Here is a 16,092-nt window from a genome sequence, read left to right on the forward strand (position 1 = left end):
GGTAAACAGTGACCTACGGTGATGTGATGGAACAGGCTGAAGGTTTGGTAAACAGTGACCTACGGTGATGTGATGGAACAGGCTGAAGGTTTGGTAAACAGTGACCTACAGTGATGTGATGGAACAGGCTGAAGGTTTGGTAAACAGTGACCTACGGTGATGTGATGGAACAGGCTGAAGGTTTGGTAAACAGTGACCTACGGTGATGTGATGGAACAGGCTGAAGGTTTGGTAAACAGTGACCTACGGTGATGTGATGGAACAGGCTGAAGGTTTGGTAAACAGTGACCTACGGTGATGTGATGGAACAGGCTGAAGGTTTGGTAAACAGTGACCTACGGTGATGTGATGGAACAGGCTGAAGGTTTGGTAAACAGTGACCTACGGTGATGTGATGGAACAGGCTGAAGGTTTGGTAAACAGTGACCTACGGTGATGTGATGGAACAGGCTGAAGGTTTGGTAAACAGTGACCTACGGTGATGTGATGGAACAGGCTGAAGGTTTGGTAAACAGTGACCTACGGTGATGTGATGGAACAGGCTGAAGGTTTGGTAAACAGTGACCTACGGTGATGTGATGGAACAGGCTGAAGGTTTGGTAAACAGTGACCTACGGTGATGTGATGGAACAGGCTGAAGGTTTGGTAAACAGTGACCTACGGTGATGTGATGGAACAGGCTGAAGGTTTGGTAAACAGTGACCTACGGTGATGTGATGGAACAGGCTGAAGGTTTGGTAAACAGTGACCTACGGTGATGTGATGGAACAGGCTGAAGGTTTGGTAAACAGTGACCTACAGTGATGTGATGGAACAGGCTGAAGGTTTGGTAAACAGTGACCTACGGTGATGTGATGGAACAGGCTGAAGGTTTGGTAAACAGTGACCTACGGTGATGTGATGGAACAGGCTGAAGGTTTGGTAAACAGTGACCTACGGTGATGTGATGGAACAGGCTGAAGGTTTGGTAAACAGTGACCTACGGTGATGTGATGGAACAGGCTGAAGGTTTGGTAAACAGTGACATACGGTGATGTGATGGAACAGGCTGAAGGTTTGGTAAACAGTGACCTACGGTGATGTGATGGAACAGGCTGAAGGTGGAGCTTCCAGATGAGCTGCTGGTGCTGATGTGGTCTGGATGTCTCTGGATGGAGCCGCTCTGCCACTCACAGCTGCCGTCCGCGTTCACGCTCAGCACCTGACCCTCGCGGTTCCTCATGTACACCGCCCCCTTCAGGCCATACCTGGTGGTGAAGGACGAGGTCAATGTTAGGAAGTGTCAGCCACACTGATGCCTATAATTCATACATGGGCAACTGTGGGGCGGCTGTGGCTCAGGAGGTAGAGCAGGACGTCCAATGATCCCTGGGTCGGCGGTTCGAAACCCGGCTCCTCCTGTGTCACAGTAGTGACTAGCTCATAGTCACAAGCTCATATGAGCTTGTAGATCTGCTATTTTTCAATAGCTAAAGTATAACATAATTAAAACACCAAAAAGGGGTTCCCGCCCAAAATGGGTCAAAGACCAGCAGAATAATTCAAGGTGTAATATGGTTCACAGTCTTACTGAGGGTCAAAGAACAGCAGAATAATTCAAGGTGTAATATGGTTCACAGTCTTACTGAGGGTCAAAGAACAGCAGAATAATTCAAGGTGTAATATGGTTCACAGTCTTACTGAGGGACAAAGACCAGCAGAATAATTCAAGGTGTAATATGGTTCACAGTCTTACTGAGGGTCAAAGAACAGCAGAATAATTCAAGGTGTAATATGGTTCACAGTCTTACTGAGGGTCAAAGAACAGCAGAATAATTCAAGGTGTAATATGGTTCACAGTCTTACTGAGGGTCAAAGAACAGCAGAATAATTCAAGGTGTAATATGGTTCACAGTCTTACTGAGGGTCAAAGACCAGCAGAATAATTCAAGGTGTAATATGGTTCACAGTCTTACTGAGGGACAAAGACCAGCAGAATAATTCAAGGTGTAACATGGTTCACAGTCTTACTGAGGGTCAAAGAACAGCAGAATAATTCAAGGTGTAATATGGTTCACAGTCTTACTGAGGGTCAAAGAACAGCAGAATAATTCAAGGTGTAACATGGTTCACAGTCTTACTGAGGGTCAAAGGACAGCAGAATAATTCAAGGTGTAATATGGTTCACAGTCTTACTGAGGGTCAAAGAACAGCAGAATAATTCAAGGTGTAACATGGTTCACAGTCTTACTGAGGGTCAAAGGACAGCAGAATAATTCAAGGTGTAATATGGTTCACAGTCTTACTGAGGGTCAAAGACCAGCAGAATAATTCAAGGTGTAATATGGTTCACAGTCTTACTGAGGGACAAAGACCAGCAGAATAATTCAAGGTGTAATATGGTTCACAGTCTTACTGAGGGACAAAGACCAGCAGAATAATTCAAGGTGTAATATGGTTCACAGTCTTACTGAGGGTCAAAGACCAGCAGAATAATTCAAGGTGTAATATGGTTCACAGTCTTACTGAGGGTCAAAGAACAGCAGAATAATTCAAGGTGTAATATGGTTCACAGTCTTACTGAGGGTCAAAGAACAGCAGAATAATTCAAGGTGTAATATGGTTCACAGTCTTACTGAGGGACAAAGACCAGCGGAATAATTCAAGGTGTAATTAGGTTCACAGTCTTACTGCGGGACAAAGACCAGCACGCCGTTGGCTCGTATGGCGTAGATGACGGCGTCGGCCACACAGTCCCGGTCCTCCTGGGGGTCCTTATCTTTGAAGTAGAGACACTGGAACAGCTCCGTAGACAACTTCTGGGCCTGCTGCGCTGCCTGCACACATCAAACACCCGCCAACAGTTAATTAAAAGACAACTTCTGGGACCGCTGCGCCGCCTGCACACATCAAACACGAGTCAACAGTTAAAAGACAACAGGCTAACAAAAAAAAATCTATTATTTCCAGCGAGTAAAACCAATTTGGCTTCTTCAGACGAAGAGAGAGTTTATCGACCTGTATCTTATGGGAAAGTACAAGCCTAGCAATGGAGACTGATTCAATCGATTTCATATATATATATACACATATATATATACACACACAGTATATATCGCTTCCTTTATAATTAAATTAAATCTCCCATTTTGTCTCCTGATGTAATAATAATAATAAAAATAAAACTTTATTTGTATAGCACCTTTCATGACATGAAATGCAGCTCAAAGTGCTTTACAGAGCAATGGAGAAAAAAAAGAAAAGCAAGGCAACGACATTAAAAAACAAGCAGTAATGCAATACAGTGAGGACATGAATAACAAAAAATAAAAGATCAATTAAAAGCAATGTTGTAGAAGTGGGTCTTGAGCTGTGCTTTAAAAATGTCTACAGAGGCTGCCTGACGAAGGTACAGTGGGAGCTTCGTCAGGCATATAGCTTGATATGTCTTATCTGTCTTTATTACCTAGTAGTAGTTTAATAGTAGTAGGTTTTTATTACCTACTACTATTACCTACTTACAATCTGTGCATTTCTCTGGATTCATGTCCAGTTGCATGATGTCATGCTACAGTAAAATTGATAAAACAGTCTGGCTGCATCCATTTTTATGGCCCAATCAATCTGATATTAATGCACATGGGCACAGAGTACCGGCATAGGCTTTTTTGTGTGTGTGTGTGTGCGTGCGTGCGTTCATTTTCAGCAACACCCTGCACATAGAAACACACAGACAGACCTATACATTAAAACCTGGAAGCTGACCAGTACAACCAAAGTCTTATACCGTTAGCCACTGAGCAGCTCCACTGGAGGGGGTTCGCTGTCTCGCTCAAGCGTATATCTTTTCTACGTCCGAGCATAGACATGGTAAGTTTGGTAACGTCCCGCCTGCCTCTGATTGGCCTACCGACACTGCCGGCCTTACCAGAGTTTCCTGCGAGGTGGAAGATACATGCTGGAAAGTCTGCCGCGAGGTTACTGCGAGGTTACTCCGCGGTGGGAAATACATAAATAATACAAGTACGATATAATACAAGAGAATGACAGCTTGGCACGCACGACAGTAACTTTTGTTTTTGTAGAAGAGGCAAACTAATATTGTTTATTTGTATACATGTGTAAACTTGAAACATTATTGTACTGTAAATCGGTCTCTTTTCCCTTGATCTTCATCTTTTTTTAGTATAATAGTATTAGTTTACTATAATTAGATTAATACACGATAATCAACACTAACACTTTATATATTATTACTTATTAGTTTGCCTCTTCTACAAAAATTAAAGTTACAAGTTACTGTCGCGTGTTGCCATTCTCTTGTTCTTGTATTATTTCCCGCCACGGAGTAGCCTCGCATCTCGGAGGACAGGCAAGAGCGGCAGTGTCGGTAGGCCAATCAGAGGCAGGCGGGGCGTTACCATGTCTATGCTCGGACGTAGAATAGATATACGCCTCACTCAAGGGTACTTCAGTGGTGTTGGGGGAGGCTTGAAGGGTTGGGGGGTTGAGTGGTGGAGGGTTGGGGGTTGAGTGGTGGAGGGTTGGGGGTTGAGTGGAGCCATTCACTTATCCACCCAGATGTTTCCCCGCCGGTCCAGGGAATCAAAATTTGTTAGATTTTTTTGTTTGTTTGCTTGTTTTTTGCCCATTTGACCAAATGTTATGAACTTATCCTCCTATAGTTGAAGTATAATTAAGCAAATGTTGGAGGTAAAAATCCTTAAAAATAGCCCAGCCTATTATATAGGTAAATATTGCTGACCCTGTTTTTGCAGTTGATGTGCTGCGACATTTCTTCCAGCTCTTTGTTCTTGTTGGGCCCCTTGGGGAGCTGGCCCTCCTCCAGGCTGTTGGGCCCCTTGGGAACCGGGCCCTCCTTGTTGGGCCCCTTGGGGTCCTGGCCCTTGTCCAGGCTGATGGCTGCAGTGAGGAGGCGGTGGACCACTATGTCTGCATAGCGACGGATAGGCGAGGTGAAGTGTGTGTAGCGGTCTAGAGCCAAGCCTGAGATGGAGAGAGAGAGAGGTTCAGGTAAAACAAAACTACTTTAAAGTCATTTATGAACCACGTAAACCCTATAATTATACTTAGCTGAAGAGGTCTATAATGCAGGTATTCAGTGTGGTACTAGGTAGTACCGTAGTGGTAGTACTGATCTAAATGGGTTTAATGCAGGTATTCAGTGTGGTACTAGGCAGTACCGTAGTGGTAGTACTGATCTAAATGGGTTTAATGCAGGTATTCAGTGTGGTACTAGGTAGTACCGTAGTGGTAGTACTGATCTAAATGGGTTTAATGCAGGTATTCAGTGTGGTACTAGGTAGTACCGTAGTGGTAGTACTGATCTAAATGGGTTTAATGCAGGTATTCAGTGTGGTACTAGGTAGTACCGTAGTGGTAGTACTGATCTAAATGGGTTTAATGCAGGTATTCAGTGTGGTACTAGGTAGTACCGTAGTGGTAGTACTGATCTAAATGGGTTTAATGCAGGTATTCAGTGTGGTACTAGGCAGTACCGTAGTGGTAGTACTGATCTAAATGGGTTTAATGCAGGTATTCAGTGTGGTACTAGGCAGTACCGTAGTGGTAGTACTGATCTAAATGGGTTTAATGCAGGTATTCAGTGTGGTACTAGGTAGTACCGTAGTGGTAGTACTGATCTAAATGGGTTTAATGCAGGTATTCAGTGTGGTACTAGGTAGTACCGTAGTGGTAGTACTGATCTAAATGGGTTTAATGCAGGTATTCAGTGTGGTACTAGGTTGTACCGTAGTGGTAGTACTGATCTAAATGGGTTTAATGCAGGTATTCAGTGTGGTACTAGGCAGTACCGTAGTGGTAGTATAGTGGTACTAGGTAGTACCGTAGTGGTAGTACTGGTCTTGAGAGCAGGATCCAGTGGAGAAGTACAGAGCATTGGACATGGCCTGAGTGGCCATCAGTCTGAGCATCCTGTTCACCAGAGGGTCCTGGGGGTCCGTGGCGCGGTCCAGAGAGTCCGCTAGAGCTTTGTTGGACCTGGTGGGAAATCAGAACACGGTTTCAATGAACCTTTCAACGGAACCTCTCACCCAATCCATGGAATGAACTTTCCCCATAATTGCAATCAGAACTGCAGACTCACTCTCCGCGTAGTCTGAAAACCCACCTCTTCGGCCTCCATCTTAGCCCGTAGCACTTGCCTTAGCCTCAACAATCTTGCAGGCGTATGCAAAAGCTGAACTTATGTCATTTAGATGGCATTTTATGTAGACATAGCACTCATATTAGTCGTAACGATACTCCTATGAAACAGGTTGATAGTAGCTGCGTTCATATACTGTATATCTTCTTCCCAAAAGGACTTTCAAACTAGGAAGGGTATGGCCTGGTCAGCCTGCAATGACATGCATAAGATCTGGTCATCCCAGCTCAGTAAAATGTTCAAACTAAAGCAAAAATATTTAGGACGACCGTCGAGCAGATTCTACTCTATGGCTCCGAGACATGGACACTTTCAAAGAAATTAGAGAAACGGTTGGATGGCACTTACACCCGCCTACTAATGAGAGCACAAAATCTCTCTGGGAAGAGCCACCCATCAACTAATCTAATATACGGCAACCTTCCCCGTGTTTCTTCTCTAGTCCGATCCAGAGGAACACAGTTTGCCGAGAGCAGAGCTGACAATGAGGTTATGGTTATATCTTCACTTCATCTCTGGAAACCTGGCTCAAAGCAGACCAGAGGTAGAAAACTGTCGTTCCCTGATGTCATCGCTATAGGGACACAGGCATCAGTAAGCAGGAACTGGCGATGGCAATGAAGGACCGGAAAGTCTGGCGTGGCGTTGTGAAATCCATGATCTCGACCACGGTCGAAAAGATGATGATGATTACTCATAGTTTCATTGTACAGATATTCTACTCTTAGCTTCCTTATGATTGTTGATGACAATCTTTGTATGCATATGACGTACAGTACACATGCCATGTGTTGTTCTTGCTTACTGTAAGTCGCCGTGGATTAGCGTGTCTGCTTATTGCTAAATGCCTATATTGTAAATTGTATCTTTAAGGGAGATCGATGCCAGCCACCCGTGTGTATACCGGTATGTATGTCCAAAACTCATTCCGGCCGCTTGTATCCCAAACCTTATTCGGACATGACCCCCCACGAAGATGGATGGATTGATACATACTTTTAGCTGAAACACGCCCTGAAACACCCTCAGCCTAGTCACTGCTTAGTCACGTTTTTCACACTTTTAGACCATATGAACTTGTAGATCTACTATTTCTCATTAGCTAAAGTATAACATAATGCTTAAAACACCAAAAGGGTGAATGGGCTAATGGGAGTCACCTGGTATCGATGGCGTAGCCCATGGCCTTGGCGCTGTCGACCAGCTGACCGAAGAACTCCTGGCGTGGCGGCGGGTGGTGACGCAGCAGGGCGTGCTGAGGAAAGCTCTCCTGGATCTTGCGCGCCACCCAGTGGTTGGCGTGGATCATGCACTCGGCCACGGTCTCGTGGACCTCCAGCGGCTGGCGAGGGACGAGCGCCGTGATGTTCTTCTCCTCGTCCAGCTGAGCGCGCACCTGAGCAGGGACGCATTTAGACATGTTTATGATCAGGGCGGTGCCACTACTGGTCCTTGAGGTGGGGGTTCCAGGTGGTACTGGTGGTCCCCAGATACATGATGGAGAGGTTGGTAACCAAATGGACCCATATAGAGCTTTAGCTCTTGAGAGTATAATATGAAACCAAATCCACTTGGGTTAAGTTTTACGCTCAACCAACATCAATACAATATGGAATTGTGGACAAAATCTTGTCCAACGATACGATCCTAGTGTCTATCTGTGCACACCACTGGCCCTACCTCCACCCCCTCCAGCTCCAGCGCGCCTCCTTTGTCCCTCTGCGAGCGCAGGTTCCTGGCGATGTGCGTGAGCGTCTCCAGCGCCTGGACGAGCTGGGCGAGCTTGGCGTCCCGGGCGTCGGCGGGCAGCGCGGCTAGCTCGGGCACCTCCTCCTGCGCCCGGCACCCGTCCAGCAGGGCCTGGGCCAGCTCGTACTGCAGCTTGTAGGACGAGCGGATCAGGGTGCGGCCGTACCACACGCGGCTCACCTCCACGGTCTGAGCGTCCAGCTCCCACAGAACACTCATGGCATACCTAGCATTTCATTGAGTGGTTTTTTATTTCACAGTATGTAGAATGGGTACATTTCAGACGAAAGTCAATACACACAAAGTGCTACTTCGAGGACGAAACCGTGAAAAGACTTGTTTACATCAGGGTCCTCCATTTTCAAAAGAACATTTAAAGACAGGGAATCATCATATAAAGAAAGTTTTTTTTAAATGGGGAAAACATGTACAGTATGGGGAAAAAATTACTTTTTTTATAGGGGCTAGTTTCAAATTTCAGACGCCTGTAGAGCGGTTTTGAAGGAGTCAAGGGATTCACATTTCTTAATGACTGTTGGTAGGGCTGCTGCCGTCGAAATCAAAACACAGTGATTGCACCAACAAAAGAACGTCTGGAAACGAACAAGACCAACAGCCAGGAGGTTGTGACAGAGAAACATACACGTTCCTAGCAAAAGAAAATGAAATAAATCATAGGGTAAAAAAAAAGAGGGGGGGGGGGGACAGATGCACAACAGAGAAGGCTTGTTTCACCTGGCTGTTAATGACATGCGTGTCATTCTTGTTTTCGTTTCATAAATGAATGCACTGTTTTATACTTTTTTATACTGTTTTATGAGCGAAGATAGTCGCTCTACAAGCTCAAAACCCGTAGACTGACTTTTTCACATGTTCACCTATAATGCCAGGTTGAAGGCTGTCTGTGGGCTTTCATAAATATTTAACCAATAAAAAGTATGAACAACTGGCTTGTGACTAAATAATAACCTACGGTTTTGGACACACAACAAGGTTTCTGGCCTACGGTGACAACATGCATCCATAATGCGGCCCAGACCCAAACACCGTGGCACTGACCTGTCTACTCCTCCAAGCAGAGAGCAGAGGTCTGCGCTGAGGACGCCCGGCAGCATGTCGTACCTGCGGTCTGCCAGGTAGTACGTCGTAGCCCTGGGAAAACACAGGACGGAAAGGACACCATGAGGCCAGGAGGCTTAGCCACTCACCTGCATCCTTATAGCTTTTTAACCACTTTAACCCATTATTTTATGCTTTAGCCGTTGAAAAATGTGTGTCCGCAACACCGCCGCCCGGCAAAGTACAACTCAGGCTTTGCATTCATCCGTCCGTCTAGGCCTGCAAAAATTCATTTTAGTCGCAAAAAATCAACTGTAGATTTAAAACGACGACTAAAACTAGACAAACACTAAAACAAAAACGAGATCAAATTTGACTAAAAAAAGACTATGGCTAAAACCCAATCGCCATCAAAACCAACACGATACGTCTATCCACTCCGTCTTGCCTGGCTCGCGCCTCCAGGTCGGTGAGCGATCCCTCCGCGACGAAGTGAGTGACGTCGGCGATGTGAACGCCCAGCTCCAGGCGCCGGCCTCCGGGCAGCGCGCGCACCGACAGGGCGTCGTCCACGTCCTCGCAGCCCGCCGGGTCGATGCTGAACACCAGGTGTGTGCCGCGCAGGTCCAGCCTCTCCGACGCCTGGCCGGGGTCAACTGTCCACGGGCTCTCTGCCGAGGTCACTGGCATCTCTCTCAGCTAGACACAGACGGAAATAAACATGAGCACGCGTGTGGGGGTTCACATTCAGTAGATCCTGTGATATTTTGTGGTCAGATGTAATTTTGTGGGGTCTAGTAGGACTATAGTAAATAATAAAAAAATAAATCGCTATCAAATTTTGTAAAGAAATACAGATTTAAGGTCCCCACACACTGAGCGCGTTTTCGGATTTCTAGCTGCGTTTCTCCATCGGTTTTCCGGAAAATGCGTCGTTAACACTCATCTTTGACTTTCTATAACATACAAACAAATACAAAATAGGGCCCCTTGAGTTTAATGTACAGTTATTTGGACATGGTCGTGAAAGCAAGACAAAGAACCAGACCTGGGCCTCTGAGAAGGGAGGCACGTGGATGCAGTTCTCCACCAGGATGGTCTGGACCTGGGTCTCCAGCTCTCCCGCCCGCCCCAGCACGCGCACGCTGTGGCCGTTGGGGTAGAGCGACGTGCTCTCCCAGGAGTCCATACGCACCACCACTCTGTGGTCCTACACACACACAGGAAGACATGAGTCCATACGCACCACCACTCTGTGGTCCTACACACAGACAGGAAGACATGAGTCCATACGCACCACCACTCTGTGGTCCTACACACACACAGGAAGACATGAGTCCATACGCACCACCACTCTGTGGTCCTACACACACACAGGAAGACATGAGTCCATACGCACCACCACTCTGTGGTCCTACACACACACAGGAAGACATGAGTCCATACGCACCACCACTCTGTGGTCCTACACACAGACAGGAAGGCAGCAGGGGTGGTTTTTTTTTAAAATAGTAAATGATAAATGGTGCATTTATATAGCGCCTTTATCCAAGGCGCTTTACATAGATTGTGCATTACATTCACCCATTCATACACCGATTGCGGCGGAAGCCATGCAAGGTACCAACCAGCACATCGGGAGCAATGTGGGGTTCAGTGTCTTGCCCAAGGACACTTCGACATGTAGACAGGAGGAGCCGGGATTCGAACCGCCGACCCATGGATCATTGGACGACCTGCTCTACCTCCTGAGTCACAGTTATTTTTTGCAGATATTTTTTGCAGTGGTTTTCAACCAGTGTCCAACCAAATGGACCCTTATAGATCTTGAACAAGAGTCACGTTATTGTTTAACATCTGCATCACTTAGTTTACAATAAGCCCACACAATTAGAGAATGTAGAAGAATTGTTATTTCCATCAACTTTTTCCTCCTAATAGACTGACACCACATAAGACAGGAACGCCCAAAAACGTCACATCCGGTTTTAGCCCAGGGTAAGAATTTTCTATGGCTGCCAATGCAACTTATTCCAATCCTTAATCACATACGGACAAACATCTATGCCGATAATATCTAACTTGTGGAGGTAACATGCCTTGTCCACAGGCAACAGATCTTTCAACGTATGGCATTGCAAATACTTTTAATAATCGCTACTCTGCGCAATATTGTTTTGGAACAATTGCAACAAATTGCATTGCAGTGAACGAGAGCAAATCACAACTTACCCTGGGGGTGGTGACTCCGCCCTGAATACGTGTGGTGTCAGTGTATGGTACCAACATCAATACAGCAAAGCTTGTAGATGGGCTATTTTCAGCGTAAGTGTAAAATCATTACATTTTAGTCGACTAAATCAACTGTAGATTTAGTGACTAACACTTTCCAGGTGACTAAAACTAAAATGGCAAAACTATTCAAGAGACTATCGGCTGTATTTTGCGTGTCTTAAGTACCAGGTCTTATTACTTAACTTAAGACCTAGAGGCGTGGTCAATGAACTTAAGACCTAGAGGTGTGGTCAATGCCATTTGGCAATTCTGAGTGGCCAAAGAGCATTGATCACGCCTCCAGGTCTTAAGTTAAGTAATAAGACCTGGTACTTAAGACACACAAAATACAGCCCTATGACTAAAACTAAAATCAAAGTCAACAGTAGGATCTGACCTGCAGGGCCTCGGCCTGCTGGGTGCTGATCCTGATCTTGGGGATGCGTTGGTCCCAGGGGATGACCAGGACACGCTGGGAGCTGCTGCGCTGTGATTGGGTCTCCTCCCTGGGGGGGAAGGTCACCACGTAGTCCCTCCAGTTCCTCTGGAGGATCCCCACCACACGTCCTGCAGGCGGGAACGCACGCCGTGTCACTGTATAGCCTTTAACCCACTTTAACTCATTGTTTTTATACTGTTATAGCTGTTGAAAGATAGCAGATCTATAAGGCCCGTAGCGCGGGCTGGGCTGGCTCTGGTGGACTGTTGCATGTGTCTCACCTGTGGACATGGGGCTGGTTCTGGTGGACTGCCATGTGTCTCACCTGTGGGCATGGGCTCGTTCTGGTGGACTGTTGCATGTGTCTCACCTGTGGACATGGGCTGGCTCTGGTGGACTGCCATGTGTCTCACCTGTGGGCATGGGCTGGCTCTGGGCGTCCTCTCCGGTCTTCTCGTCCACCGTGCCCTCCGTCAGGGACGTGGCCTTTCCCCTCCACTCACTCTTGGGCAGCAGCTCCACGACGATGGAGTCGCCGTGCACGGCCCGGTTCCGGTTCTTACTGCCACTCACCAACACGTCGCTGTTCAACTCTGACATACATACAACAGAGAGGACGACGGGGGAGGCACATGACAAACAGAAAGGAGGAGGTCTTAGCTTCTCCTGATTTATCTTTAACCCATTTTGACCTGAGATCAGATTCTAAAAATGTCTTCTACATCCTGACAGTTTTCTGAAAAAGCTATGTTTCTATGTCAGTCGTTCTTCGATTTTTCAAAAATAGCAGACCTACAAGCCACCGAGTGGCGCGCTATGAGCTTGTAGATCTGCTATTTTTCAATAGCTAAAGCATAACGTAATGCTAACGCCAAAAGAGGTTCCCGCCGAAAATGGGTTAAACTGCACTGCGGACCGAGTAGTAGTAGTACACTCAACGCCCGAGTGTGCAAAATGTAACCAAATAGACCCTTATGGGTGCAAAAAGGCATGTGCAAATTGGACCCCTATGCTCATTTGAACACTCTCAGGCCCCTTTTCCACCGGTTGGAAGCCGGTTCGGTTCTTTTTGGTTCTTAGTCCATGAGCCAGACCTCCAATTTTGGAACGTTAATTATGAATTGAGTGGGCAAAACCATACCTATATTAAATTGTTTATAGGATCAGTATAAGTAAATTAATATATGATAACCCTTCCACAGTAGTAGCTTTTTGTCTCCACCAGGCCGAAGGCATGTGGGGAGAGTATGTTTTGCACTCCGTCCGTCCGTGTGTCCGTCCGTGTGTGTGTGTGTGTGTGTGTGTGTGTGTGTGTGTGTGTGTGTGTGTGTGTGTGTCCGTCCGTCCGTTAGTAGCTAATCTCGGCCACCGTTAACCCGGTCGATGCCAAATTTTGCACACACACTCCCTGGATGCCAACGATGAACCTCTGCCCCAAACTTTCCAGAACGGCCTGTTATAGCGCCACCAGGAGGCCGCTTTGTGCAAAACAACTTTTTGCACAGTACACCTACAGATTTTGTCCAAACATCACGCAAATTGGTACACAGTCTCTCTACAGCCATTCAACGAAACAGGTCTTTCAGATTTCTCAGACTCCATCCTGATTGGTTAAGATTGGCTTCCAAAGTTCACAGGAGTGCTCAGTTTCAAACAAAATGCTGCAAATCATGAACACATCGCGTGATTTCCTTGAAATTGTGCACCCACATTCCCACTAGGCCGAGGACGAAATGCCACATGAACAATTTCAACTCAGCCTCAAGGTGGCGCTATAACTGGTCGAAAAGTGTTTTTACCTCTAACTGCACGAATCTGTGGATCACTTTGTATGCCAACTCCCTAGAGGCCAAGGAAAAACCTTTGTCTGGAATTTTTCACATCTGCTCTTTATAGCGCCACCAGGAGGCCCACATATGTAAAACACATTTTCTATTATTACTCCTTCAGATTTTATCCAAATTTCACGCAAATCGGTACACATGATCTCCATAGTCATGTGATCAACACAGGTTTGTTTTATTTCTCATATTCCATCCTGATTGGCCACGATTGGCTCCTACAGTTTTCAGGAGTAGCAAATGGCCACAACTCGGCAGCGTCCGATTGCGATGAAACTGTGCACGCATATTCCCACTAGGCTGAGGAAGAATCCTGGTGGAGACCTGTGCCGATTGGCACTTTATCTAGTTCATATATTTTTTTTGCACATTTCACCCCTCACTTCACACGGGTGTGATTTTTTAATTTGTAATACAATAAATCATTGTCTTCGTGTAAGTAATCAACTGGGAAAGTTTCATGGAGATAACTATTTAATATAGGTATGGTTTTGCGCACTCAACTCATAATTAACGTTCCAATTTTGGAGCTCTAGCTGGCTCATGGACTAAGATCCAAAAAGGACTGAACCGGTTCCCAACCGGTGGAAAAGGGGCCTGTAGAGTGTAGGATCTGCTCTCTGTGTGTGATGAAGAATGGAATTGGCTGCTCTATCTGTGGTCCGTGAAAGAGGCCTAGTCCAGTGGTTCCCAAAGTGGGGTCCGGGGAGCCCCAGGGGTCCTTGAGGGAGTACCAGGGGGTCCCCAGCTAAATGATAGTTTGTAACCAAATGGACGCTTATGGGTCTGTGTACAATTGGGTCCCCAGCTAAATTATAGTTTGAAAACAAATGGACCCTTATGAGTCTGTGTACAAATGGAACCAATTTGGTTCCATTTGTACACTCTCAGGCCCTCATTTATCAACCGTGCGTACGCCAAAATATGGGCGCACGCCGAAATTACCGACATTTTCGGCATTTAACATTTCCGGCAAAGCTTGAAATTGAACTTGAGTAGGACAAATAGTCACGTCTGGTCGGGAGCTTCCGTACGCAATTGTCCTCACCTGTTTTTCTGTCCTAGAACAGCGGAGCAGCATTGTCTGACCAGCTGAGAGGCTGCCAAAGGCATCGAAACATATGTATTCACTCCTAAAATGTTAATATAAAACTGTATGTATATGGGCTACATGTAAAAAAGAAAAAGAAAAGGAAAAGAAAAAAGGAATAGACCTACAAGATGTGTCTTTCCAACTTTACAATTAAAATCGCGCTTGATTTAAGCCATTTAAACAGTGTTTTGCATGAGCGCATACATGCGAAGATTTGGGCTGTCTGTGCTGGAATATTTCTATGACGTTGGAAAGTAGCCATAGTGCAATGCAGCTGCGGAGAGTCCCAACGTGGTATAGCCTATATTGTAGCCTAATCTACAGCAGGCCGATGTCTTTCTGGAGTTACAGTATGTGCAATATAATAAACCTGACGCATCGCTCGAATGCCAAATGTACCGTGCCAGGCTGCCAGCGCAAGTGGGAACTGCATCGGAGATATAGGTATATTACCCAGCCACCAGCCACACATGAGACTATGGTTTTGGCTGCACATTCATATAATGACAGTTGACAGCCCGGCCACTGCAGTGCAGACTAACGACTGCGAGGCAATCTAAATAGACTGTCGAACGTGCATGGTCACTTGGTCAGTTGGTCACGGACGGACCACTGTGATAGAGAGAGACAGTTGTTTGCAAATAGCGATATGTGCGTGCGTGCGTGCGGGGGGTGAGGCGGGCAGCAAGGGAAGCGAAGCGAGAGGAGAAACAGACAGGGACCCTGCATTAATTAAATAAAGTTGTAGGCCTACCCTGTCACAGGGTAGGCCTACAACTTTATTTAATTCATGCAGGTGTTCGTTCTTTATTTGTTTAACAACACACCAGTTGTTGGGCTTGCAAGTTGCGTGTGCGTGCTGTGCGTGTGTATGAGAGAGGGGGGTGAGGCGGGCAGCAAGGCACGGGAGAAACCTATTTTTTCATGTAACCATGGTTTCAGGAAACGTATTGCCGTTGTTCATGTCGCAAAAACGAGGGCGAGGCTTGATTTCTTAGGGCGTGCCAGATCAAATTCAGCCGTGACATTTATTAACGTGAGAACAAAATTAAGGAAGGATCAGCTGTTTGCGATCACTTTATAAATGCCGTTGCGACGTGGGTGTACTACGAAACCTGCACTCGAATCTGTGGCAGATTTTACACTCGATTGATAAATGAGGGCCTCAGAGTTAACCGTTTCAGTTCATACGACGAGTGAGGCCGTCATAAGGATTCCGAAAAATTAGTGCCTACGACGTCTGTGGACGTCCTAGCGACGTCCTAGTGACACAGGGCGAGATAAGAATATTCAGAATTTTTCCTATTTCTTTTTTGGTATTTCGCTTTTCGCTTTCCGTACGCTAACGCTCTGTGCAACTATTAGCTTGTCATTGACTCCCATGTTAGCACGGCGGAAAGAATGAATCGTATCTCCTAATCCAGGGCGCTCTCCGTGGTGATGAATGGATCGATATGCTGGCGCTTCATTT

The 16,092-nt window shown here is 46.2% G+C and overlaps 1 protein-coding gene across 2 annotated transcripts in view; it reads right to left on the reverse strand.

The window, feature by feature from the left end:
* dis3l (DIS3 like exosome 3'-5' exoribonuclease) overlaps positions 1 to 16,092 on the reverse strand; it is a 31,613-nt gene that overhangs the window by 4,638 nt on the left and 10,883 nt on the right. For both annotated transcript variants that reach the window (XR_014570387.1, XM_083784320.1), the window contains exons 7-17: positions 12,101 to 12,280; positions 11,646 to 11,815; positions 10,023 to 10,184; positions 9,423 to 9,673; positions 8,975 to 9,067; positions 7,847 to 8,141; positions 7,327 to 7,562; positions 5,846 to 6,000; positions 4,745 to 4,986; positions 2,671 to 2,816; positions 1,076 to 1,247 (exon numbers count right to left, since the gene is read on the reverse strand). Coding sequence is in view for 1 of the 2 variants with exons in the window: in XM_083784320.1 (XP_083640446.1) it covers positions 1,076 to 1,247; positions 2,671 to 2,816; positions 4,745 to 4,986; positions 5,846 to 6,000; positions 7,327 to 7,562; positions 7,847 to 8,141; positions 8,975 to 9,067; positions 9,423 to 9,673; positions 10,023 to 10,184; positions 11,646 to 11,815; positions 12,101 to 12,280 (2,102 nt within the window). In the remaining variant the exon portion in view is untranslated. The remainder of the gene's footprint in view (positions 1 to 1,075; positions 1,248 to 2,670; positions 2,817 to 4,744; positions 4,987 to 5,845; positions 6,001 to 7,326; positions 7,563 to 7,846; positions 8,142 to 8,974; positions 9,068 to 9,422; positions 9,674 to 10,022; positions 10,185 to 11,645; positions 11,816 to 12,100; positions 12,281 to 16,092) is intronic.

This window comes from Protomyctophum parallelum, assembly GCF_964188405.1.
Source record: "Protomyctophum parallelum genome assembly, chromosome: 15".
NCBI lineage: Eukaryota > Metazoa > Chordata > Actinopteri > Myctophiformes > Myctophidae > Protomyctophum > Protomyctophum parallelum.